At 50.8% G+C, this 27405-nt stretch overlaps 1 protein-coding gene across 4 annotated transcripts in view; it reads left to right on the forward strand.

Annotated features, from left to right (window-relative positions):
- The window catches only part of AP1M1 (adaptor related protein complex 1 subunit mu 1), a 33183-nt gene extending 14042 nt beyond the window's left edge, over nt 1-19141 (forward strand). The window contains exons 7-13 of one of the 4 annotated variants that reach the window (XR_007516486.1): nt 5844-5970; nt 6934-7076; nt 7557-7628; nt 8093-8251; nt 16140-16265; nt 16640-16807; nt 16933-19141. Coding sequence is in view for 2 of the 4 variants with exons in the window: in XM_049877293.1 (XP_049733250.1) it covers nt 5844-5970; nt 6934-7076; nt 7557-7628; nt 8093-8251; nt 16140-16265; nt 16732-16807; nt 16933-16955 (726 nt within the window). In the remaining 2 variants the exon portion in view is untranslated. The remainder of the gene's footprint in view (nt 1-5843; nt 5971-6933; nt 7077-7556; nt 7629-8092; nt 8252-16139; nt 16266-16639; nt 16808-16932) is intronic. The other 3 variants (XR_007516487.1, XM_049877293.1, XM_049877294.1) reach the window with 3 other exon arrangements.
- Nucleotides 19142-27405: the final 8264 nt, after the last annotated feature.

The following is a 27405-nucleotide window of genomic DNA, read 5'->3' on the forward strand; positions in this document are numbered from 1 at the left end:
TTCTTGCCTTTTCTAGATTTTAGAGGGAAGGCATTCAGTCTTTCACCATTGAGTAGGATGTTTGCTGTAGGTTTAATGTAGATGTCTTTTTTCAAGTTGAGGAAGTTCTCTTCTGCTGCTAGTTCACTGAAAGTTTTTATCACGAAAGGATGTTATATTTTGTTTTTTCTGCATCAGTCGATATGATCATCTGGTTCTTTTCTTTTAGCTTGTTAACATGGTGGATTGAATTGATTGTTTTTTAAATATTGAACCAACCTTGCATTTCTAGAATAAACCCCACTGGGGTGTATTATTCTTTACACATTATTGGATTCCATTTGTTAATAATTTTTTGGAGATTTGGGGGTCTGTATTGATATAAGATATTGACCTATAGTTATTTTTTCTTACAGTGTTTCTGTCTGGTTTAGGTATGGAGGTAACGCTGTCCTCAAAAAATGTGTTGGGAAGTGTTCCATCCTCTTCTGTTTTCCAGAAGAGGTTGTGTAGAATTGGTGTTAATTCTTTAAACATTTGATAGCATTCACTAGTGAAGCTGTCTGGGCTTGGAGATTTATTTTCAGAAGATTGTTAATTATGAGTTTCATTTCTTTAATTGTTGCAGGATTATTCAGTTTATTTTATCTTGGGTCAGTTCTGGTAATTTGTTTTCAAGAAATTGGTGCATTTCAACTAAGTTTTTTCTATGCATAGTGTTGCTTATAGTATTCCCGCATTATCTTTTCAATGTCTGCAGGGATATCCCCTCTTTCATGCCTTATATTGGTAATTCCTGTCTTCTCTCTTTTTTTTTTTATCAATCATGCTAGAGATTTATCAACATATTGCTCTTCCCAAAGAATCAGCTTTTGATTTCATTGATTTTTCTCTATTGTTTTTCTGTTTTCAGTTTCATCAGTTACATTTAATATTTCTTTTCTTCTCCTTGGTTTGGGTTTATTTTGCTCTTCTTTTTCTAGTTTCTTTTTTTTTTTTTTTTTTAATTATGCTTAGGTGAAAGTTTACAGCTCAAGTTAATTTCTCATTTTTTCTAGTTTCTTAAAGTAGAAACTGAAGACATAGGCTCCAAGCCTGCCTTCTCCTCTAATGCAGACATTTAATGCCGTGCGTGTCCTTCCAGGAACTGCTTTAGCTGCATCTCACTATTTATATAGTGAATTTTCACTTTGTTCAGTTTGAAATATTTTCACATTCTCTTGTGACTTCCTCTTTGATCCGTGGATTATTTAACAGTGTGTTGTTCAGTTTCAAAGTGTTTAGAGATTTTTATGTTATCTTTTGGCATTAATTTTTAATTTTATTTTGGGTGTTCTACAAATGCTAGTTAAATCCAGTTGGTTGGTGGCGTTATTCATTTCTTATATATCCTTGCTAATTTTCTGTCTACCAATTCTATTACTGAGAAAGGAGTGTTGAAATGCCAACTATAATTGTGAAGTTGTCCATTTCTCCACTTAGTTCTGTCAGTCTTGGCTTCATGTATTTTGAAGCTCTGCTGTTAGGCACAAAGAAATTTAGAATTGTTAGGTTTTCTTGGTTAACATTATGTAAGTTTTTATCATTATGTAATGTGCCTTTTATCCCTGGTAATTTTCTTTTCTCTTTAGCGTACTTTGATATTAACATTACCATTCTCGCTTTCTTTTGATTGGTGTTTGTGTGGCATATTTTTTGCATCCTTTTACTTCTTTCCTGTCCTCTTTTTACCTTTAGCCTATGGAAACCTGGAGTTAAGAGCTACGGCTGCTTACCAAAAGGCTGGCAGTTCGAATCCACCAGGCACTCCTTGGAAACTCTGTGGGGCAATTCTGCTCTGTCCTATATAGTCTCTATAGGGTTGCTATGAGTCGGAATCAACTCGATGGCAACACGTTTGCTTTTTTTGGCTTATATCCTTATATTTGAAGAGTTTCTTGCAGACAGTGTATAATTGGATCATACTTTTTTTTCTTTTTACAAATTCTGGAAATCTGTCTTTTAACCACTGTGTTTAGACCATTTATACTTAATGTAACACTGATTTGTTTGGATTAAGGCTTTTGTTCTTTTTTTTTTCTGTTTCTTATTCTGTTTTTCCTTCTTATCTTTCTTTGGATTATTTGAATGTTTTTAGTATCCCATTTTGATTTACGTATTGCAATTTTGACTATATCTCTGTATAGTTTTTTTAGTGGTTGCTCTGGGGATTATAAAATATGTACTTATCTTTTCACAGTTTATTTAGAATCAGTATTTTACCACTTCAATTGGAATGTAGAAACCTTACTACCTCTTTATACTGCAGTTGTTCTATATATTAGATCTACATACATTAAAATCCCATCAAACAGTTATAATTTTTACTTTCGATTGTCCAACAGACTTTAAAGAACTTAAGAGGAGAAGAATAGTCTGTCGTGTTTACCCAGATGTTTACCCTTTCTGCAGCTCTTCTTTCGTTCCTGATGTTCCAGGTTTCTTTATGATATCCTTTCCCTCCATCTAAAGAGCTTCTTTTAGCATTTCTTTTAGAGCAGGTCTCCTGGCTACAAATTCTCTTGGTTTTCCTTTATCTCACAATGTCTTTATTTCACCTTCATTCCTGAAGGATCTTTTCGCTGGTTGTAGAATTCTAGGTTGACAGTTTTATTTCAGCACGTTAAAAATGTTGAGTCACTTCCTACTAGCCTCCGTGGTTTCTGATGAGAAATCCACGGTTATCTGAATCATTTTTCACCTCTAGGTCATATGTTGCTTTTCTTTGGCTGCTTCTAAGGCTTTTTTCTTTGTCTTTATTTTCAGCAGTTAAATTATGTTGTGTCTGGGTTTGGATATCTTTGAGCTTATACCATTTAGGATTTGTTCAGGTTCTGGAATGTGAACATTTATATCCTTCACTAAACTTGAGACGTTTTCAGCCATTCTTTGCCGGGACAATCTATTTTACCATTTGTTGCAAGAGTGTTGGCGGTTTTTGTAATAGCTATGTAAAGTCTTCATTGGATAATTCCAACTCTTGCCATCTCAGCATTGGTGCCTTTTGATTGTACTTTCCCATGGGAGCTGGAATTTTTATGGTTCTTCATATGCTGAGTAATTTTGGATTGTATCCTGGACTTTTTGAGTTTTACATTTTAAGTTTCTAGGTCTTGTTTACATTATATGGAAGACAATATTTTTGTTTGAGCCAGCAATCAGTCTGGCTAGGTCAAGGCTGCACATTCCAAACCACCCACCATAGGCTGTGAGTATCAGTTCTGGGGAGAGTCCCAGGGTTGTACTCAACTTTACAGGGTCTCTTTCCCAAGCTCCTCCCACTCTGTGGTCTCCGGTACTTTCTGGTTGCCTGGGACTCCTTTTCAGCTCTGCAGCCAAACACTTGGAGCTCCAGTTACCCCACTCTGTCACACACGTCTGTGATCGGGCCGCATCCTGACCTAGGTGGAGGAGGACAGAGAAAAGAACAGTGGGGTTCGCCTTACCCTCTTGGAACTGTGGCTCGAGCCTTGGGGTGGCCTGAGCCTGAGAAGATGAGATAGGGGAAGAGAGACTCGTGTACCACCTCTGAGTGTCAGGAGCCTATCCAGTCCTGAGCCAGAGTGAGCCACTTTCCTGAAGCTCCCTGTCTGCACTATGGTGCTGCATCCAGGGTCTACTGACCCTTAGGGGTGCTCAGCTCATGCAATGGCCTCTCCCCGACCCAATGTTCCCCTTCACTTTCCAGCTTCTCCATGGTTTCCCCGAGCATTTGCCCAAGTTTTTATAGTTTTAGCTGGTGGCCAGTGGCAGAGAGAGGGAGTTGCGTGCTGGTTTCTATGTTGGATTGCCCCATGGTTTGGCAATATCTGGATGGCTCGTGATTGATTGGTTTCTGTATATGGCCTTGTTTGGCAATATCTGGATTCTGCTGGATGGACCGTGATTGATTCTCCTGATCCTAGAAAGCAGGTGGCTTGGATATGTCCATGTCGAAATGTTTTATATACAACGTGGAGTGGGCCTGCATGGATACCCAGACACCAGAATGAGCATGCATGGCTGTCCCAGCCACCGGAATGGGCATGTGTGGAGTACCAGACACCAGACTGGGTCTGTGTGGCTGTGCCAGACACCAGAATGGGCCTGCATGGCCTTCCCAGACACCAGAACAGGCATGCATGGGGTTCCAGACACCATAATGGGCCTCCACAGCCTTCCAGGACACCGGAGTGGGTGTGCGTGGCTGTCCTGGACACTGGAGTGGGCTTGCGTGGCTGTCAGAGACGCTGGAGTGGGCCTGTGTGGCTGTTCTGAACACCAGAGTGGGTGTGCATGACCTTTCTGGACACCGGAGTGGGCCTGTGTGGCCGTTCTGGACACCAGAGTGGGCCTTCATAGCCATCCCAGACACTGAGTGGGCCTACATGGGTATTCTCAATGTGTGTATTAGACATCTTGTCCAGATTGGAATTTTTGACGTGGAATCCTGATGCAGGTGCTTCCCAATGGATGCTTCCCGTGAACTAAATGTAAGCCTGTTTGCTTTTTTGCCTTTTAAGCTGTGAGGCAAGATGGCCTCGGCGACCATGTGCCCATCTGCTTCTCTGGCCTGGGGACTTTCATCTGAATTGTTTGCTGAGTCAAAACATAGCCTGCCTGGATCTGGGCTGTTCCAGGGGAGGGGAGCACTCCTGGAAGGACTGGACAGGAGAATGCTGGGAGTGCGGGGCACCCCAGCTACAGAGTGTCGCCTGGAGGACCCCACTCCTCCACCCAGGTTGTGGCCAAGATTGGGCCCAGCCACATGCTCAGACACCCCTCCTGAGCCTGCTTGTCCAGCTGAAGGCCAAGGCAGTCTTTGCTCCCAGATTTCAGAATCTAGGTGGTGCATGTCCTTAACTAGCAGCTTTATCCAGTAAGGGCACAAATGCAAATGGATCAGTCCCTAACACTCAGGATCCACTGGTAGCAGGGCCAGGCTGGAGAGAGAGGAGAAGGGGCTATGATGTACCATTCGGGGAGCACATCAGGTGTGGGGGACTGTGGGCAGTATGGCCAAGTGGAGTGAGGGGGGGCCGTGATGAGAGGTGAGGGTGGGCACTGGTAGGCGGTCCTGTAGAGCCTGAGTTTGCAACCCCCAGGCCTCTGGCCAGTGTGGACATACCAGCTCATGGTGGAGTGGGGAGTGTGCCAGCTGCTCACTGACTCCACAGTGCACCTTGGTGTCCCCATCCTGAAAGTAGGCATGGGGAGGGACTTATCCCGCTCTCCCAGGACCTTGGGTACCCATCCTGCAGTGGTTTGGAATGGCACTCACATGAGGCCGGGTCGCCCCAGTTGTATGTGGCCTTGCGGGTTGTTGGTGCAGAGGAGAAGCTCTTGCTACACTGATTCCCAGTTTACATCAGTGGTGGTTGTCAGACTCCCTGGAATCCCGAGAACAGGAAGGCATTCAGGCCAAGAAGCCTCATTCTTAAAGGAGGCATGGCCAAGGCTTCCCCAGACCCAGGCCAGAGAGGTAGATGCAAAAAAAGTCAGTCTGGCCTGTCAGGGGAGCAGGTGCAGGTGGAGACCCAGGTTGAGCCGCAGGTCTGGGAGGGCTCCCTGGAGGAGACAGCTGTGCACCAGCCACGAGGGTGCATGAGAGAGATGGGGTTGGGGTGCTTAGCGACTTAGGCAGTTCCAGGCTTAGGGTGGTGAGGGGCTTGGGGCGGTGGGTGGGAACTAGTGAGGCTCCCCAGCTAAGGGGACACAAAGAGAGGATGAAGAGGAGAAGGGCGTGGAGGTGGGGGTCTGGGAGGTCCCAATGTGAGGGTGGAGGGTGGTGGGCTATGGCGGGTGATGCAGGGCGCGGTCTCCCCTCATGCCACCCGCCCCACTAGGTCAGTGCTAACGGGAACGTGCTGCGCAGTGAGATTGTGGGCTCTATCAAGATGCGGGTTTTCCTGTCAGGCATGCCTGAGCTGCGCCTGGGCCTCAATGACAAGGTGCTCTTCGACAACACAGGCCGTGAGTACCCGGGCCCTTGGGCGTGGGTAGGGCAAGCAAGGTGGGCCTCGCTGACTGTACCCTGTCCTCTCAGGGGCAGGCGCCCCGAGGAGGAGGCTGGTTTCCAGCAGGGCTTTAGAAACACCTCTACATAACGTGGAAGGTGACTGTGAGAATTGTTGCCTGGATGTGGGCGACACAGGAGCGTGGAAACCCAGTAGTGATGCGCACTGTTGTCCCTGCCAAGGGCCATGTCGTGAGTGTTCTAGACGCACAGCTAGGCCTCGTGACCCTGCCTTGGGTTGTCTCCATGGCAGGCGCCAGCCCAGGCCCTGTCCTCCGACACCTGCCTGGATGCAACGTGCTCTTTGGTGAGGGGCAGAGCAGCTAGGCCTGAGTTCCTGACCTCACCCACCACCCCCTGCTGAGGTAGCAAGTCACATCTCCTCCCCCAGCTGGGGGCTTCCAGTCTGTGAATTGTTCCCCACCCCCTACTACCACTAGGCCCTGGGGGGCAGGGGTGGCAGCATATGAGGTCATGGTCACACCTGTAGCCACCATTCCTTGGGGTAGTCAGGGCAGAGACTGGCTAATCCGACTTCCCCAGCCCCTCTAGTTCTGAAGGGGAAACTGAGACAGGGCCAGAGGGCTGATGGGGCCAGGGCCTGGGGGAGCCCCAAGCCAGCCCCATGCACCTCTGCCGGTTCCTCAGTCACTCACAGACGAATCCTGAACTGCTCCCGGGCCAGGACACTGTGGCATCCAGGCCGGTTCTTATGGGGCCCAGGCCATGGAGGAAGTACAGGAGGAGTGGGAGATGGGGCGCCTGGAACCTAGGACCTCAGAGTTCATGGCCAAGGGGCTCTCACAGATCTGGGGGTCCACTCTGCCAGGGCGCTCAGGGGTAGGAGCATTGCTGACAGTCACCCAGAGGCCCAGGTCTGTCTTGCACTGGGCCGCTCTCACCATGCCCCCTCCCCACAGGTGGTAAGAGCAAGTCCGTGGAGCTGGAGGACGTGAAGTTCCACCAGTGCGTGCGGCTCTCACGCTTCGAGAATGATCGCACCATCTCCTTCATCCCTCCTGATGGCGAGTTCGAGCTCATGTCCTACCGCCTTAACACACACGTGAGTCAGCTGACCAGGGCAAGGGAGCCCACCAGGCCCCGACCCAGACCCCCTTAGGGGCAGGCCCCTCACCTGCAGGGTAGCCATCAAGGCTGAGGACCAGTGGGAGGCTCCAGTGCCCCTGTCACCCTGAGTCCTCTGCCTTGACCACCCTGCTGTCCTCCTTACATGGGTGGGAGTGGCCCTGCTCCCAGAAGCAGTGAGGATGAGAACCCAGGAGAGTAGGCCCTTGGGTGCTCAGGGTCTGCACCTGTACCCACCGCTGCCCAGGCGCCGGGGGCCCTCTGAGGGCCCAACCCCGTTAGCCCCACAGCCCCTATGCCCTGGTACTAGCTGTGGACTTGTCCGAGAGCCCCGGGGAAGTGATGTGCTGGGTGAGAGCAGGTGCTGGTCCAGGGCCTGGGCCTCAATTTCCCTACTGTGAAACTGGGCTTTGTGAAACTCAATGTGGTGTGAGTGTGGCCTTCACTCTCCCTACAGGTAAAGCCCTTGATATGGATCGAATCTGTCATTGAGAAGCATTCACACAGCCGAATTGAGTACATGATCAAGGTGTGTGCACAGGGTGGGGAGGCACTCAGCGTCCCTGGCCTGTCCACCCATGACCCCCACTATGAGATCCTCGTCCCTGGCCTGTCCACCCGGGACCCCGTTACCCCCACTGTGAGATCCTCATCCCTGGCCTGTCCACCCAGGGCCCCGTGACCCCACTGTAAGATCTGACATGGGAGGGGCCTAGAGCAGCAGGGGGTGTACTCCTCATTAGCTGAGTTGGTCTGGCCTGGATGTGCGGCCACCACGGGAAGAGCCTGCAGCTGGCACCCAGGAAGGATGTGTGGAGGAACACCTTCCTGGAGTGCATCCCTCAGGCCGAGCTTCATCTGCAGGGGACACTGCATATCCTAAGAGGTGGCGCTGGACTGGTAGGAGGGCCTCCTTCAGTCCTAGGGGATGGGGCAGGACTGAAGCTCTGCAGTCCATATGGGGAGCCTCAGGAGCCATATCTCCTCGCTTAGGCTAAGAGCCAGTTCAAACGACGTTCAACAGCCAACAATGTGGAGATCCACATCCCAGTGCCTAACGATGCCGACTCGCCCAAGTTCAAGACCACTGTGGGCAGCGTCAAGTGGGTGCCAGAGAACAGTGAGATTGTGTGGTCCATCAAGTCCTTCCCGGTGAGGCTCCTGCAGGTGCTGGAAGCGTTGCCACAGGGAGGAGCTGGGAACTCGGAAGGCCGGTCTGTGTCCAGGCAAAGCGGGAACAACGGGCTGGCCCCAGACTCACAACATCCCCACACCCTCTCATTTGTGAGGTGGCTGTGTTGTCAGCAGCAGGTGGTGTTCTCCCTCTGAGAAATCCCTGATCAGGATCCTTGTGTCCCGCTGCAGTTTGCCTCCCTCATCCCCCAAAAGGGGCCCTAGCATTGGCAGTGTCTTAGTTATCTAGCACTATTATAACAGAAATGCCATAAATGGGTGGCTTTAACAAACAGATTTATTTTCTCAGAGTTTAGGAGGCTAGAAGTCTGAATTCAGGGTGCCAGCTCTAGGGGAAGGTTTTCTCTCTCTGTTGATTCTGGAGGAAGGTCTTTGTCCCTTTGAGCTTCTGCTCCTGGGTGATTTTCATGTGGCTTGGCATCTCTCTTCCCCATCTCTGTTTTTGCTCGCTTATTTCATCTCTTCTATATCTCAAAAGAGATTGACTCAGAATATACCCTACCTAATCCTATCTCATTATCATAACAAAGACAACCCATTCCCAAATGGGATTATAACCATAGGCATAGAGGTTAGGATTTACAGCACCTATTTTTTTTTTTTAATAATTTTTATTGTGCTTTAAGTGAAGGTTTACAAATCAAGTCAGTCTCTCACACAAAAACCTGTTTATATACACCTTGCTACACACTCCCAATTACTCTCCCCCTAATGAGACAGCTTGCTCTGTCCCTCCACTCTCTTTTCGTGTCCTTTTCGCCAGCTTCTAACCCCCTCCACCCTCTCATCTCCCCTCCAGGCAGGAGATGCCAACATAGTCTCAAGTGTCCACCTGATCCAAGAAGCTCACTCCTCACCAGCATCCCTCTCCAACCCATTGTCCAGTCCAATCCATGTCTGAAGAGTTGGCTTCGGGAATGGTTGCTGTCCTGGACCAACAGAAGGTCTGGGGGCCATGAGCACCGGGGTCCTTCCAGTCTCAGTCAGACCATTAAGTCTGCTCTTATGAGAATTTGGGGTCTGCATCCCACTGCTCTTCTGCTCCCTCAGGAGTTCTCTGTTGTGTTCCCTGACAGGGCAGTCATCGGTTGTAGCCGGGCACCATCTAGTTCTTCTGGTCTCAGGATGATGTAGTCTCTGGTTCATGTGGCCCTTTCTGTCTCTTGGGCCCGTAATCACCTTGTGTTCTTGGTGTTCTTCACTCTTCTTTGATCCAGGTGGGTTGAGACCAATTGATGCATCTTAGATGGCAGCTTGCTAGCGTTTAAGACCCCAGACGCCACTCTTCAAAGTGGGATGCAGAATGTTTTGTTAATAGTTTTTATTATGCCAATTGACTTAGATGTCCCCTAAAACCATGGTCCCCAGACCCCTGTCCCTGCTACGCTGGCCTTTGAAGCATTCAGTTTATTCAGGAAACTGCTTTTGGTTTAGTCCAATTGTGCTGACCTCCCCTGTACTGTGTGCAGCACATATTTTTCGGGAATATAATTCAATCCATAACATTCCACCCTTTGCCTTCCACAAATTCATGTCCTTGACACATGCAAAACACATTCACCCCATCAGAGCATCCCAAAAGTCTTAAATCAGCTCAAATCCAAAACCTCATCTGAATCATCTAAATCAAATACGGCTGAGACTTTAGGCATGTTCCCCCCTGGGGCAAAATTCCTCTTCATCTGTGTGTGGTGTTGCTGCTAGGGGCTGTCAAGACATTTCCGACTCACAGCAACTCTATGAACAACAGACTAAAACACTGCCAGGTCCTGTGCCATCCTCACAGTCATTGCTATGTCTGAGCTCATTGTTGCAGCCACTATGTCAGTCCGTCTCATCTTGTTGAGGGTCTTCCTCTTTTTCACTGACCCTCTCCTTTTCCAAGTATGATGTGCTTCTTCAGTGACTAATCCCTCCTGATAACATGTCTGAAATACACGAGACAAAGTCTAGTCATCTCTGAGATCCAGAATACAAGTTATCTGCATCCAAAGTACAGTGGTGGAACAGGCACAAGGTAGACATTTCCATTACAAATGGGAGAGATTAGAGGGAAAAAAAGGGATAACAGGCACCAGCCAAGTCTAAAACCCAGCAGAACAATTTACATTAGCTCTCAAGCCTTGAAAATAATCTCTTCTCTGAGACCATCTGGGCAATGGCCCTGCCCTCCAGACTCTGGGTGTTGTCCATGCCCTCTGAATTCTAGGTGGAGGTCCCTCAGCCTTGGGTTTCAGCTTTGCCTTCCAGGCCCACTGGGACAGCAACTTTGCTCCTTTGGCTTTGGGCGGCCCCATTCTACTAGTCCATCTGAGTGGAAACCCCACCCCCTTGGCCCTAGCAGGCCCCATTCTTCTTCCTCTTGGGCGTGGCAGCCCTTCCCCCTCAGCCTTGGGCAGCGGCACATCCCCCTGGCGCTCCTGAGCGGCAGCCCCATGCTCTGAAACCAAGTTGGTGATGATCTGACTCTTTTAAACATAGGAGGCTGTGGCCCTACCCTTTGAAACTGATGCAGCCTTGCTTCCCATGCTCCTTCCAGCAGTTCTACTGATCTCTGAGGTGTTCCAGGGATGGTCCTTTTCTTTTCTTGGACGACAGCAGATGCAGCTCCTTTGGTCTGTTTCCTGCCTGTAGACTTCCAAGAGGCAGACAGCATTCTTTTATTCTTTCTCTGTCCCCTTTGGTCAGAACTAATGTGTTCTCTGCTGTGGTAGTTGCTTAGATCCATCAGTCATAGGTTTCATCTCTTCAACAAAAGATTGTATAGTCACATCCTTGGTGAACATTCTAGGACACGTGTTCTTAGTTTGTACAATAGAATTTTCCAAATCTTTAAGCTTTGTCTTCATTTTGCACGGTTCATTTTTAAGCCCACCTCTTTCTTCTTGCATTTTACTGTAAGCAGCAAGGAGAAATCACACAGCCCCTTTCAAGATCTTGCTTAGAAATCTCCACAGCCAGATATCCAAGTTCACCACTTACAAGTTCTACCTCCCACCAAATATTTGAACATAATTCAGACAAACTCTTTGCCACTGCATAAAAAGCATCACCCTTCCTCTAATGTCCAATCAGATGGTCACCATTTTCTTTTAAAGCCTCACCAGAAGCACATTTAACATCCGCATTTCTACCAACATTCTGTTGCTGGCGCCATATGTATCCTCTAAGACGATAGAGACTTTCCCTATGGCTCACCTTCCTTCCTTCTGAGCCCTCATCAGAATCTCCTTTGATGTTTGGTTTTTTATTCTACCAACAGTCTCTTCAAACCAATCTAAGCTTTTACTATTAGGCATCTTAAAACTCTTCTAGCCTCTACCCCATTACCCAATCCCAAAACCACTTATACATTTTAGGTATCTGTTAGAGCGGCACCCCCCTCTTCTGGTACCAAATTCTGTCTTAGTTTTTTAATGTTGCTGTAACAAATACCATAAATGGATGGCTTTAACATACAAGTGTTTTTTCTCACAGTTTAGGCAGCTGGAAGCCTGAATTCAGGGTGCCGACTCTAGAGGAAGGCTTTCTCTCTCCATCGGCTCTGGAGGAAGGTCCTTGTCTCTTTGAGCTTCTGCTCCTGGACAACCTTCATGTGGCATGGCAGCTCCTTCCCCATCTCTGCTTCTGGTCACTTGTTTAATCTCTTTTATATCTCAAAGAGGATTGACTCAGTATACACCCTACACTAATCCTGCCTCGCTAACGTAACAAAGACAATCCATTCCCAAATGGGATTATAACCACAGGCATTAAAAAAAAAAAAACCAAACCCATTGCCTTCGAGTCAATTCTGACTCATAGTGACCCTATAGAACAGAGTAAACTGCCCCGTAGGGTTTCCAAGGAGCGCCTGGTGAATTTGAACTGCTGACCTTTTGATTAGCAGCTGTAGCTCTTAACCACTACTCCACCAGGGTTTCCAAACTACAGGCATAGAGATTAGGATTTACAGCTCATATTTTGGGGGCACATAATTCAATCCGTGACAGGCAGGTTGATGTCCCTGACCTGGGAAACAGGGATTGCTAGTTCCCCACCATGCAGGGCCTTCCCCTAGGCGGGCTCAGATTGACTCCCTTTTGGGGCACGGACAGCCTTTAGCCTGGAACAGCACAGACTTCTAGAATCCAGCACTTGTTCCAGGACAGTAATTGCATCTTCCGTGGCCGACTCACATCTACTGGGGGCCACTGCCTGGGCCTGCATTAATGATTCTGAGGGCTGGAGTCTGGGTGTGGGAACAGTGCCCAGAGTGCTGGGAGGCAGGTGTGTGTGCAGCGGGGCCGATAGGACATCTTGACCTACTTGTTTACGCAGGCTTCTTGGCAGTCACTGCTTTCCCTTGTCCTCCATTCCCTGTCTCTTTGTGTCTCTCCCTCTCATCTCTGACTCTCTGTCCCTCATTGTCTCTCTGTCTCTTTCTCTCCCCATCTGCCTCTCTCTCTCCCCCTCCTTCCCCCTCTCTCTGCCTGGATCCCTGGAGAACTCTGGGGACAGGCCCAACTGGAATATGCAGTGATTCAAGTGCAAGAATTTTTTTGTTTGTATTTTCCCTCAATACAATATAATTACACTACAGTGGTTAAACCCTTGGCTGCTAACAGAAAGGTCAGCGGTTCGAACCCACGAGCTGCTCTGTGCGAGAATGATGTGGCAGACTGCTTCCATAAAGATTTACAGCCCTGGAAACCCTATGGAGCAGTTCTACTCTGTCATGTAGGGTCGCTATGAGTTGGAATTGACTCAACGACGATGGGTTTGGTTTTTTATACAGAAAATGTAGTAAATAGAGAAAGGGAAAGAAAAGCCTATCATTCCACTGCCATAATGCAACACTGTTTGTCTTTTGGCGTGTTTCATTCTAATCTCTCTTTCTGTGTAATTTTGTTTTATGTAGTTGTAAACAAGGACGGAAGCCAATTTTGTGTTCTTTTCCACTCATTTCCAAATTGCTGACTATCTTCTCGGCAGTCATCATTGGCAGCGATACAATGTTCTACAGAGGCGTGATCTCCATCCAGGACTGTCATGCTATTTCCTTTGTTCCCTAGATTTCACAGTTGGCAGTACTGCTGATACTATAAAACACAGCGGAAGAATAGATCATAAAATAAATAGCATGGGTACCTCCAAGGGGAGGAAGGGGGCAGGGCTGAGGGCTAGAAGGTGGCCGGCATGGACTCTATTTTGTTTTGTAGGTTTGACTTTGAAACCATGTAAGTGTTTCTCATGAGTATAAAATGAAATTAAAATGAAAAAAAAAAAAAAAGTTATTCCTAAAAATTAAAAGCAAAATGAATTTAACAGTTGATGGCAACCACACAGTTACTCCAAATGACATGCCCTAAGGATAAAAAGGAAAATCATAAATACACACATGCATTTGTATCCTTCCTCTTACTCTTAAGTTCTCCACATTAGCACCCCAACAGGGGGTTATATTCTGGGTTGGCTCTTTTTATTCAGTGTGTTTGAATATATAAGGCAATACGGTTCAAGGGTCCTGGTTGGTGCAAGCTGTTTGCACTCAGCTGCTAACTGAAAGGTTGGCAGTTCAGATGCACCCAGTGGTGCCACAGAAGAAAGCCCCGGCAATCTACTTCTGTCAGATTAACCACCTGTTGCCGTCAGGTTGATTCCAACTCATGGTGACACCGTGTGTTTCAGAGTAGAACTGTGCTCCATAAGGCTTTCAGGGACTGATTTTGGGGAAGCAAATTGCCAGGCCTTTCTTCCAAGGTACCTCTGGGTGGGCTCAAACTTCCGACCTTTTGGTTAGCAGCTCAGCAGTTAATGTTTGCGGCGCCACCCAAGGGCTCCCCGGTAAGATTACAACCGTTGAAAATCCTGTGAAGCAGTTCTACTCTGTCGCACATGGGGTTTTCATGGTTCTGGTTCAACTCAAAAGTAATGGGTTTGATTTTGTTTATTTTATATGGTTCAAAGTCAAAACTATAAAAAAGAGACTCTGAAGTCTCACTTCCATCCCTGTCCCTCTTCCCAGCTGCTCTTTCTACTATGTTTTTGTTGTTGTTAGGTGCCATCGAGTCGGTTCCGACTCATAGCAACCCCATGCACGACAGAACGAAACACTGCCCAGTCCTGCACTGTCCTCACAATTGTTGGCTGTGCTTGAGCCCATTGTTACAGCTACTGTGTCCATCCATCTCGTTGAGAGCCTTCCTCTTTTTCGCTGACCTGCTCCTTTACCAAGCATGATGTCCTTCTCCAGAGACTAATCCCTCCTGATAACATGTCCAAAGTATGTGAGACATAATCTCACCATCCTTCCTTCTAAGGAACACTCTGGTTGTACTTCTTCCCCTATGGGGAAGCATTTTCATGTGTTTCTCATCCCTCCAATGAGGATTTTGGTAAAAGAAAGTGTATAAGATCGTGTATATTACTACTCCTACTCCTTGCCTACCCAGAAGTGGGGTATTTTATATACTATTCTGTATTGTACCTTTTTCTCTTAGCCATTTAGGAGAAATGTCAGTACAAAGAGGTGCCCCTCATTCCTTTTTACAGCCACATGGCATCTGCTCTGTGGAGTGTTTGGTCTTTGTTCATTCATCCCTCGTGGAAGGATGTTTAGTTGTTGATGATCTTTGGCTTTAGACAGAATGCTTTAGAGAATGTGCCTGTGTCACTTGGTGCTCATGGAGGTGTAGCTTCAGGTTAGGTGTCAGGAGTGGGATCATACAATGCTGAGACTGTTGGGTCAGGTCAGACTCTCCACGTAGGGCTTGCACCATTTTGCGTTCTGCTGGTGTCACCAGCATAGTTGCTGTCGAGCTTTCATTTTGCCATTCTCTCATCAGGAACAAAGGTTGAGTGACTTTTCTCCTGTCTAAGGGCCACTTGCATTTTTTTTTTCCCATGGGGACTTGGGTGTTTCTTGCCCATTTTCCTGTCAGGTTTGGTCCTTTTCTTAGTTTCCAAGAGCTCTTTCTATAATGACAAGATTAGCGCTTTTCATTTGCTGTAAGTCGTCCTGAGGCTGAGTGTGGAGGGATGACCACTACACTCTTGGCCTGGGTGGCAGAGGACCTGTACACGCCCTGCCTCCCTTCCTCCTGCCCTAGGCCAGTCTATCCTGTACTCCTTGGTAGCAACTAGGTTTTCCTCCCTGGGAGCCTGTAAAACTTCCTTCTGCTCCTTAGAATTTGGCATGTGTTCTGAAATAGCCTCCTGGCACATCTTTTCTGATCCTCGCAGCTGGGGCACGTGGGGGCCAGGATGAGCCACCATGCTGGGAGCCAGGGTGTGGGGGGCTGTGTGGGGGGATGGCTGTCAGGGTGGAAGCCAGGTTTGGGGGTGCTGCATGGGGGGACAGCTGCCAGGCCAGGCACACAGGGTGAGGACTGTGTGGGGGAACAGCTGCCAGGGTGGGAGCCAGGTTGGGGGGCTCTGTGGGGGGACGGCTGCCAGGGCAGGAGCCAGGGTTGGGGGCTGTGTGGGGGACGGCTGCCAGGGTGGGAGCCAGGGTCGGGGGCGCTGTGTGGAAGAATGACTGCAGGCTAAGAGCACAGAAGTGGGGGCTGTGGGGTGGGGGTTGGCTGCCGGGCTGGGAGCACAGGGTGGGAGCTATGGGGGGCACACCTGCCGGGCTGGGAACACAGCGTGGGGGCTGTGTGGGGGACGGCTGCCGGGCTGGGAGCATGAGAGTGGGGGGAGTTGGGGCATTGGATGATGGTGTCTTGGAGCTGGGGGGCTGCAGCCCACACACATAAAGGGTTCAATGTCAGGCCCAGTGTGGTGGTGAGCCTGACTCCAGCGCCCATGGCATTCTCCAGGGGCACTGCCCGGCCTGACCGCCCCCTACCTGTCCCCCGACCAGGGTGGTAAGGAGTACCTGATGCGTGCGCACTTTGGCCTGCCCAGCGTAGAGGCGGAAGACAAGGAGGGCAAGCCCCCAATCAGCGTCAAGTTCGAGATTCCCTACTTCACCACTTCTGGCATCCAGGTGTGCAGCCAGGTGGGCGGGTAGATGGGCCAGGTGCCACGTAGGGCCCAGGGTCATCCTGGGCCCTGAGGGCTGCAAGTGGTGGACCCAGCTCACCAGGCTCTGACCTTTGCCCGGGCAGCCAGGCCTAATGTCAGAGAGCAGGCCTGCCTCAACCCTGCCCTGGCCCTGCACTTGGCTCAGAGCCCAGAACCAGGCCCAGGCACATCCCACGCCTGGGGGTGGGGCCCACTCACGACAAGCCCGAGGCTGCTGGGGTCACTGAGAAGTGTGGCTGCAAGCAGGAACCAGGCTTTGCCAGGTCTTCTAGGTGTCTCACCCCTCTGCATCCTCAGCCCTCCCCTGCCAACAGTCTGTGCTCACCTCCCATCCAGGGAAGAAGGATCAGAGGGGGGCTGAACCTGTGGAGGGGTAGGCAGGCCATGGGGGGCTGCGCATTTTCAGGGCCCGGCACCTATGCCCCCAGGTGCGCTACCTGAAGATCATCGAGAAGAGCGGTTACCAGGCCCTGCCCTGGGTCCGCTACATCACCCAGAACGGAGGTGAGTATGGCCGCTTGTGGGGGTGCTGGGAGGTCCCTGGGGCTGCCCTCCTGCCCCAGTGGGGCGGGCGGGGGTCCCAGTGAGGAGGGGAAAACGACCCTTCCTCCCTCTGCCTCATCTCCTAGACTACCAGCTCCGTACCCAGTGAGGGGCCACACCCACCCCCAGAAGCACCTGCCAAGCAGCTGGATGGAGGAGGGAGTGTCTGGATCCGGCACCTCCCCAGTCCCCCGGACCTCCCCACGGGCCCCACCCTGCCTTCAGCACTCTGGGTGGTGGACATAGTCTCATCTGGGACATCTTGTCTCTCCGCCCATCCACGTCCGACTGGGGAAGTCACTAATGGCTTGTTCTGCCGTGGGCTCCCTGGTACCAAAACGATCAAGACACACTTGCCAGATGCTGGCCGCGTGCGCCACCTGTCACCACCTGCCACCAGGGCACGTGGCTCTGCTGGGATCTTGGGGGTGTCGCGCTGTTGCTGTTTCCGTTCACGTTGTTTGTTGGTTTATGAATTTCTACTTGTTGGTTGCTGTCTCGCCCACTCCCCCAGGGCCGCACAGGACCACTGTTCCCATGTCCCTGCTTACCCCATCGTGACAGGCTCAGACAGCACTTAGTAAGGGCAGGGACAGTCTTCTCCTCCTAAAAACCAGCCCCACCCCTCCCTCGTCTTCCTCACATGCGGCTGATGGGTCGGCTTATTTGCAGGGTTGGACTTCCATGCGTGTCTGCCAGCCCCATCTCGTGCTGTGACGGCAGTGCCTTCCAGGGCCAGCCCATGCCACACCCACACCACATTCAGCCACATCAGTGTTTCTCTCCCAGGGGACATGGGTCTCTGACGGGGGGCTGGCCCTGTCTCTTCCCACCAAGGGTACGAGAGAGCCCAGGCCATCTTGTCTGTGCCTGGTCCCTGCCAACCTGTGTGTTCAGGTCATGATTCCATTAAATTCCATTCATTCGATGCCGTCCTGCCTGCCTCTGAGGCTTGCATGATTTCCCCATGGCCCTGAGGAGGTCATCCCTCCCAGCACCTCCACATCCCCAGTATGGGAAACAAGGACAAGCCCTTGGTGGGGGACGCTGCACTGACTGCACGGCGGCTCCACCATGGTCACCCCTGCACTGCCTCCTGGGCTTTGGTGGGTGTGGGGAGGGCTCAAGCGAACTCATCCTCTTGTGGAGTCCGCTGCTGCCACCACCTCCACCCTCAGACCACCAGCAGCTGGTCCCCTGCCCTCCCCAGCTGATGGCCCTTCTCAGGTTGGAGTCTAGGACCAGCAAAATTAGCTGCACCTGGGGGCTTGGGGAAATGTGGGTTCCTGGTCCCCACCTGACCTGCTGCATCATCTCTGAGGGTGGGCCCAGAGCTACTCCTGTGCAAGCATTAACATGTGAGAACCACCACTCCATCACCTGTGTGAGGAGGGGAGACGTACGTGGGCAGGGAAGGCCTGGCTCCCCACCGCCGCCATGCCCAGGTTCCCTGCCTGTCCACCAGCGCCATGCCTCCTGCCTCCTAGCGCTGTGCTCCCAGAGTTCTCCCACCCTCTCCTGTGTTGCCAAGCCCCCAGGAACTGCATGCCTGTACGTTCTGCTTGACGCCTCCCAGGGGTCTCAGCCAGAGTGACCCTTTGGCCTCCCCACATCTTTCCCTGACAGCAGTGGAAAGAGACCCTGGACGTACCTTGTTCCTCATTCCCTCCCTGCCCACAGCCCAGTCAGCAGCAAACCCTGATGGCCTACCTCCCAAGGGACTCCCGTCAGACCCGGTGTTCCCTCCTCACGGCCACACTGTGGTCCAGCTCCATCCTGCAAAATAGCAGTTAGGTGACTGGCGTTAATGGCTCATAAGGTCTCTGTACTATTTGGGAAGCAAGTAGACTGACTTAAAATAGCCACGTATTCAAACCAGTGGTTAGGGAAGAGTTTAAAGAAAACTTTAACAAACCAATAGGAGAAAGGAAAAGAGAAAGAACATAGAAAAATGAGGATAAATACAGGGCGTTCGAAGATTTTAGTGCAGTCTTAAGTTTTAAATAGCTCTTAAAACTGCACTAAGATGTTTGGGACACGCACTCCATATCCACCTCTCGGTAAGTAGAAAACACAAAATAAAATACTTTGTACGTTTCAGGTTCCGATTATTAGTGGATGTTTGCAGCTGTTTCCTCTCATTTTGAGTCATACCACTTTAGCAAATAAAGCACCCAAAAGCTTGACTCCATCCGCATCATTAAGGCCGACTCTACTTTGAGGAGGCAGCTCTTCCCCAGTCATCTTTTGAGTGCCTTCCAACCTGGGGGGCTCATCTCCCAGCACTATATCAGACAATGTTCTGCTGTTATTCATAAGGTTTTCACTGGCTAATGCTTTTCAGAAGTAGACTGCCAGGTCCTTCTTCCTAGTCTGTCTTAGTCTGGAAGCTCAGCTGAAACCTGTCCTCCATGGGTGACCCTGCTGGTATTTGAATACCAGTGGCATAGCTTCCAGCATCACAGCAACACGCAAGCACCACAGTATGACAAAATGACAGACGTGTCCTCCTGTAGTATGTCATAAAACAGACTCCAAACTGCGGCCAGTGGTGCCCTCTGGGGTTGGAGAGGAACAGGGCTGGGACCCCAGTCCTCATTGCATCTGTCGAATTTAATTTCTTCTGCTCAGTGGTGCAGAGGTGGATGCTTGTTACATAATCGCCAGTGTTTCTCTGACGACCTCAGGCCACAATAATGATTGTGAACCAAATCGGGCTCCTCCCCTGCTCAAGATTCTGCCATGGCTTCTCAGTACCCTTAGAGGAAAACCCTAGCCCCTCACCCTGCAGCACCGACCCCCATCAACCCTTCTCTCTCCGTCCCACCACCCCCACCTCTGCCTTTTCCGTTGTTCCCACTCTCACCTCTCAACCTTTGTCCTTGCAGGGCCCCCACCCGCTACCCCCTTCCCTTGGCTGGCTGACACCCAGGCCTCAATTTTGATGTTTCTTCCTCTCTGGCCATGCCAGCTTGTCGCCGCATACAGTTGGCATCTGTCCTACATTTGCCTGTGTCCCTATTTTCCTAGAAGACCCCTAAGGGTAGCCGCCCCCACCCCCAATCTGGTTTGCCACTGCTGTGACCCCAGGGCTGGGAGTGGGACCAGGACCCAAGGAGGTGCCAACGCTGCTCAGGCAGCTGTAGCCACCAGGGGGCACCCGCAGGTCAGGAATTGCAGCCCCAGAGCTGCTGGGCTAGAGACCTGAAGCCACAGGGAGACAGATGCAGGACAGTCCCAGGGGAAGGGAAGGAGAGGCCCTCTCTGAGCTCAGGGGAAGGGGCCCAGACCCCTGCTGTCCCTCCTGCAGGTTCTCACCTGACCAGGATAGGTGTGGAAACTGAGGCCTGAAAAGGTCACAGGTTCTGATCATCCTCCTCAGACCACTGCTCTGGACTGACCAAATGTGTCATCTCCACCCCCCACCCAACATTGCTGGGGACTCAACAATGGAAGGTCAGCAGGGGCATTGGAAGCCCTGACCCCAAGGTGGCACCTGAAGGCTGGAAGGACCAAGTCAGGCTAGCCAGACGTCGGGCAGACCCTCTGGACTTGGAGAACCCTGGCAGCTACCACCATGCACATGAGGAAACTGAGGCCCAGAGACAGAAGGAGCAGGCTCCCCTCGCCCAGTACTGCTCTTCAAGTCCTCTCCAGCTGCCCCCCAACCAGAAGCCAGGGCTGGTGGGTGGGGAATGGGGGCCAAGTTGAAGGGAGCAATCGGGACCCCTCACCCACTTTTTTCGGCTCCCTGTTTAACAGAAGGGCACTGGGTCTGCCCCCCACCCACTCAGGATCTCTGGGAGCCCAAGCCCAGACCAGACCCCCCACCCCAAGAAACACCCGGGGTCTGGCCCTGAGGATGGAGGGGAGCAGAGGGGGGAGGCCCCCCTCGCTGTGTGGCCTTGAGCAGGCTCCTAACCTTTCTGGGTGTGGGGCTTCCGCATGCCATTTCATTAGAAGAGTCTTTCAAAGAGGAAATGGTTCTGTCATTGTCAACCAAGTGAGAACCCTCAGTGCCCTCCCCAAAGCACCAAGATCCTATTGTTAGGTGCCATCCAGTTGGTTTGCTGTGAGTCTATTGAAGATCGTATTAGAAGGTGCAAAGACCCCAGTGCAATTCACTAACTGGCCGGTTGGTGTTTGTTTTTTTGAGGTGAAATTTACATAAAATTCACTGAACAATTCAGTGGTATTTATACATTCACAGTGTTGTGCAGCCACCACCTCTCTCTAGTTCCAGAACATTCTCAGTCACCCCAAAAGGAGGCCCCATGCCCATTAGCAGTCACTCCCTGTCCCCCCTCTCCCAGCCCTTCGCAACCACGCATTAACTTTGGTCTTTACGCATTTGTCTGTTCTAGATACTTCACAGAAATGGAATTTTGCGATATGTGGTCTTTTGTGCCTGGCTTCTCTCACTCAGCATAATGTTTTCCAGGTTCATCCATGTCGTGGCATGTACCAGAACTTCGTTCTCTCTATCCTGTTGCATGGATGGACTACATTGTGTTTATCCATCATCTGTTAATGGGCACTTGAGTTGTTTCCAGTTTTGGGCAATTGTGAATAATGTAGTGTTGCTCTGATGATTCGTGTATAAATACCTACTTGTGTTCCTGTTTTCAGTTCTCTTAAGTGTATAAATAGGAATGGAATTGAGCCCTGGTGGTGCAGTGGTTAAAGCAATCGACTGCTAACCGAAAGGTCAGTGGTTCAAAACCACCAGCAGCTCTGCGGGAGAAAGATGTGGCAGTCTGCTTCCGTAGAGATTTACAGCCTTAGAAACCCTGTGGGGTCACTATGAGCCGGAATGGACTCGAGAGCAGTGGGTTTTTTACAGTAACTCTATGTTTAACTTTTCAAGGAATTTTACCATTTTAGCTTAATTTTTTTAATTTTTATTTACACAAAGTGCTATCCCCGCAATGTGTCAGCACTCTCTCCTTCTCCACCCCAGGTTCCCCATGTCCGTTCATCCAGTTTCCCTGTCGCTTCCTGCCTTCAAATCTTCGCTTTGGAGCAGGTGTTGCCCATTTGGTCTCCTATACTTCATTGATCTAAGAAGCACTGTCCTCACGTGCGTTATTGTTTGTCTCATAGGCCTGTCTAATGTTTGGCTGAAAGCTGGACTTCAGGAGTGGTGGTCATTTCTTATAAAGCTCAGTGCCACAGTCCCTGGCCAAAGTGAGAATATAGTGCCTGGAAGTTTCTGGCCAGTTCGCCATTGCTATGGTCTTCACGTGTACAGTTAAGTGATATGCAATAAATTCATTATGTGGTTCAGCCATCACCATTAACCATTCCCGAATGTTTCCATCATTCTAAACAAGAAGCTTGCTGGTCCCTAAGTTCATGGTTTTAATGCTACTGATATCCTGCTTTTTTTTTTTTTTTAATTAGCACCGCTCAAATTGTTTTAAGGAGCCCTGGTGGTGCAATGGTGAAGTGCTCAGCTGCTAATTGGAAGGTTAGCGTTTCACCCTCTGCGGGTGAAACGACCTGGCGACCTGCTCCCTCAAAGACTACAGCCTCAGAAACCCTTTGGGGAAGTTCTACTTTGTCATATAGTGTCTGCTATGAGTCAGAATCAGCTTAACAGCTCACAACAACAAATTAGTTTGCTTTAGTGGATATACATATTCACTTTCGTATTGAGGGATAACATACAGTTGTGAGCTGCTGTGGACCCATGCACAATGGAACGAACTGCTGCCCTGTCCTGCGCCATCTTGTGATGGGTTGCAGATCGGACCGCTGTGATCCATAAGGTTTTCACTGGCTTATTTTCAGAAGTAGATCTCCAGGCTTTTCTTCCTAGTTCATCTTAGTCTGGAGGCTCTGCTGAAGCCTGTCAGCATCAGAGCACCAAGCAAGCCTCCACTGACAGACATGTGGTGCATTGGGCGGCAATCAAACTCTGGTCTTCTGTGGAAGGTGAGAAGTCTACCACTGAGTGTTAGATACTCAGACTGTAAGTGTGTAGCTTGATGTGTTTTTGCCTCTGTGTATGCTCCTTGGAAACTCTACGGGGCAGCTCTGCTCTGTCCTATAGTGTTGCTATGAGTTGGAATCGACTCGATGGCACTGGGTTTGTTTTTTTTTTTTTTTTTTTCTTTGGTTTTATGCTCTGATCGTCCCCCAGGCTCCTTCGTGCTACCTCCCAGCAGAAACCACCACAGATTCATTTAGTCCCATGCTGTTTCGGATAGGCAACAGTTGCTCTTTTTCCTTGCTGTCCACTGTTCCCTGGTGCTTCTGCATTGTGGTTTGTTCCCCTGGTCTCCTGTTGATGGGCATCTGTGTGGTATACAGTTTGGGGCATTATGAACACGGCTTTTCCAAGTGTTTGTGTCCAGGTCTTGTTGGGGACGCTGTTTTCACACCCAAGTTGGAATGTCTGAGTTATAATGGAGGCCTATGTTCCGTTCTACCACCCATCTGTCGGTCTGTAGTACTGGGTTGCTGTGATGCTGGAAACTATGCCATCAGCGTCACCCAGGATGGGCAGCTTTCAACAGAGCTTCCAGACTAAGACAGACTAGGAAGAAAGACCTGGTGATCTACTTCCAAAACTCAGCCAATGAAAACCCTGTAAGTTACAACCTAAGATTGTCCAATATAGTGCTGGAAGATGAGCCTTCTAGGTTGGAAGGCACTCAAAATACACAGTGGTCACAACAGTGGACTGGAGCATACCAGTGATCATGCAGATGGTGCAGGATGAGGCAATGTTTGGTATGTTGTACATGGGGTCTCCATGAGTCAGAGTTGACTTGATGGCAACAACAACATTCAGCTTTAGTAGATTCTGCCAAATAGTTTTCCAAGGTGCTTGTACCACTTTGCCCCCACAGCACTGGATGAGCATTCCAGTTGCTCCACATCCTTGTCAACACTTTATGTTATCAGACTTCTTCACTGCAGCCCTACTGGTGGGGCTGTGGGCCCTGCACGTCCCAGCCTCACTGCAATCTGGACCCTGTGCCCACCCACCAGGCTCCCTGACAATTTTGATACTGAATCCAGTGGGGTATTGGCCGTGCCCCACTTCTTGAGACACCCCTCTTCCCTTGCTTCTGAGCCACCCTCTCCCTCTGCATTTTCCTCCCACCTGTCTGCCTGCCCCTTCTCCAGCCCCTCAGCTGGACCCTTTGTCTCATCTTGTTCTTTAAAGGAGGGTGTCCTTTGGGCCTGAGTCTTCAGGTATCCCCCACCTCCCAGGAATTGACCACAGAATCTGGGGGTTCCCAAAATAACTCCTTATCTGCCCCCAAACACCACGTCTCCTCTGAAGCCTTGGGGCCCTCTCCCACCTCGGTGAACGCACCCCAGCCACCACATCACACAAACAGGAAATCGAGGCTCACCCTCTCCACCCCGTCCAGTCCTGCCCTGGCCACCCCCTGCATCTCACCTCCACCTGCTTCTCCACACCCCTTCTGCTGCCCGGCCAAGCCACCACTGTCACCCCCTGAACAAGTCCAGCTCCTGGTGGGTCCCCCCAACTTTACCCCTTTCACCAACTCACACCAAAGTGTCCTGCTAAGACAATGCAGTGCCCAGTTTAAAATACTTCAACAACTTCCCAGCATCCAGCCCTCTTACCAGGCCCCAGGAGAGCCCTTGCCTGCCCCAGCATCTGCTGATCTCTCTGGCCCCTCCCCGACCTCATTCATTCATTCATTTGAGTGTATACTGAGTGCCTGCTGTATGCCAGGTTCTGTTCCAGATGCTGGGACATGATGAACCGAACAGACACACCCATCCTCAGAGCAGAGAGGTGAGGTGGGGGTGACAAATTGTATCAAACGTCACCGCGTGGCATGCAGGGGGCTATGTAGGGAGCAGTGAGGACATGCAGCCCTGAGCAGAGAAGACACTGCTGAGGCTGAGACTGAGGAGAGCAGACACCACCCGCTGGGCATGGGAAGGGAGGGTTCCAGGTGGAGGGGCTGCGGGAAAAGGATCTGGAGTCTGGGGGAGGTGGCATTTGAAGAAGAGGGAGAGCCAATGGGAGGAGGAGAGGAGGTGAGACCTCACCGGGGCAGGTGTGTGTGAGGAGGGGCCACTCTGAGGTGCCAGGGAGCCATGGAGGGTGTTAGGGCTTCAAACCTTCCTCTGGTGGCAGCAGATGGGAGAGGGGAGCACAGGACAGGCTCGTAGGAGAGCAGCGAGGGGGCCGGTGGGGTGGGGGTGATGGCGAGAAGTGGTGGGATTCGGGTGCAGCTGGAGAGTGAGCTCAGAAGGCTTGAGGACAGCAAGACTGTGGGCGGGGAGGTTGTGGGGTGAGGGTGCCTGCAGGGGCAGCACACACATCTGACCCGCAGATTCAGTTCCTCAAAAATGCCACATACGTGCACGCGTGCTCACATACACACAACACACACACAGAATACAACACGCACCGACACAGAGTACAATACAACACACTACAACACAGACACAAAGTACAACACACACCGACATAGAGTACAACATGCTATAAGACCACATGCACAGACATAGACTACAACACACACAGACATAGAATACAATTCAACACACAGATATAGAACACACTGTACAACACACTCATACAGCACACACTATGCACACAGCAATACAACATATACAATGCATGCATGATACAGAAACACACATATAACACAGAGATGTACATACAACAGACACACACATAGATACATGACACACAAAGAGATAATACAGCCACACCTGCAACACACAGATACATGTACAACATACAGATAGTATACATGCCACACAAAGGGACACCACCCACAGACACACACACACACACACACACACACACACACACACTCCTCTCAGGCTCTGAGCCTTTGGCAGACACCTGCTGGCTGACACACCCTACGCCTTTCTTTTCCCTCCTCCCCCAGGGCCCCTAGTTGCCCCTCCAGGCCCTGGTCTGGTGGGGGTGTCACAGAGCCAAGGTTAAATGCACCTCTCTGCCCCTCTGACACTGCCCAGTCCTGACCACATGACGCGTGCCCCACTCTGCCCCCACGTAGGGGCTCCTCAGAAATAGGCCCACAGCCAGGGGTGTGGAGGGGAGGCATCAATAATTCCTATTACGCTCCCTCCCCCCCTGAGTCTCCCTCCCCTTCAGTGCTGCCTCACTGTCCAAGCAGAGCTCTTTGCTTCCAGGCCCCTCTTCCCAGCTCTACCTCACCCCTGACTGAGCCAGACATCCCCAATTTGAGGAGTTGGGGCTGACCCAGAAAGAGGGCCCAAAAGCAGGGTTGGGATCGTCCTGGGAAGTCAGAAGGGGCTGCCTGGAGGAGGGAGCATTGAAGCTGGGTTTTGAAGGATAAGCTGGAGTTTGCCAGGCGTTCTCCAGGCAGATGGAGTCCCTGGGTGGCACAAATGGTTAAGCGCTCAACTACTACCTGAAAGGTTGGCAGTTCAAACCCACTCAGAGGCTCCTCAGAAGACAGGCCTGGCGATCTGCTTCTGAAAGGTCACGGCCTTGAAAACCCTATGGAGCAGTTCTAGTCTGCACACCTGAGGTCACCAGGAGTCGGAACTGACTCTACAGCAACTAACAACAAGTATGGCACAAACAGTTAAGTGCTCCTCTGCTAACCGAAAGGTTGCTGGTTCAAGTTCAACCAGAAGTGCCTCAGAAGAAAGGCCTGGCAACCTACTCCCCAAAATCAGCTATTGAGAACCCCGTGGAACACAGTTCTACTCTGTCACACATGGGGTCGCCACGAGTCCGAATCAACTTGATGGCAACCAACAACAACTCCAGACAGAAGGACACGTCTGGCAACTCCCTCCAGTGAAGCTGAGCTCCTAAAACTGGGAGGTTTCTCAGTCCTCCCACCTCGGACCCCAGCAGCCTGCCCTGTTCCCACCTCCGTCTGCCAAGCACAGTTCCCGCCCTCGGCTCAGTCCCTCCTTGGTTTCCTTTGCCCCTCAGATCCACTCTGAGACATCACAGAAGACAACTGAGGTCGGAGAGGAGAAGCGAGCCGTCTCAGCCCCTGAGACCAGAGGCCGAAGCCCAGAATGCCCCCGCCTCCTTCTGGGCGGTCCCTGGGAAGCCCCTCCCCTGCCCCGCTGCCCTCGGAAGGGCCGGACTCGGGAGCACTTCCCATCATGCTTTTGGCTCCGCTCCAGTCCAAGAGAAACAGGTTGCACCTGGTAGTGCTTCCCAGCAGCCCCAGGGCTGGCAGCAGGAGCTGGGCAGTGTGAGTGGGGGTGGTATGTGCAGGCCAGGCGTGCGGTCACGTTGCAGCCCCCACCGCGCCACAGCACACCCGGGCGCTGGAGCCGCCCGACCCCAGGGCATCCCGAGCCTCAGTTTACCTACCTGGGAAATGGGCTCGCCTGGCCCCTACCTCTCAAGGAGGCTCAGTGAGAGGGCATGGGGGGCGTGTGTAGGCCCCAGAGGGCTGAAGGCCTTGTAGTTCACCAAGGGGATGGGATGGAGGTCAGGGGCTGTTTCGGAACAGCCCTTCCCATCAAGCAGGGGTTCCCATCTATAGTCAAGACAATCAGAACACAGAGCACCCAAAAGTTAATCATTTAAAATG

This window comes from Elephas maximus, chromosome 3, assembly GCF_024166365.1.
Source record: "Elephas maximus indicus isolate mEleMax1 chromosome 3, mEleMax1 primary haplotype, whole genome shotgun sequence".
In the NCBI taxonomy this organism is placed as follows: domain Eukaryota; kingdom Metazoa; phylum Chordata; class Mammalia; order Proboscidea; family Elephantidae; genus Elephas; species Elephas maximus.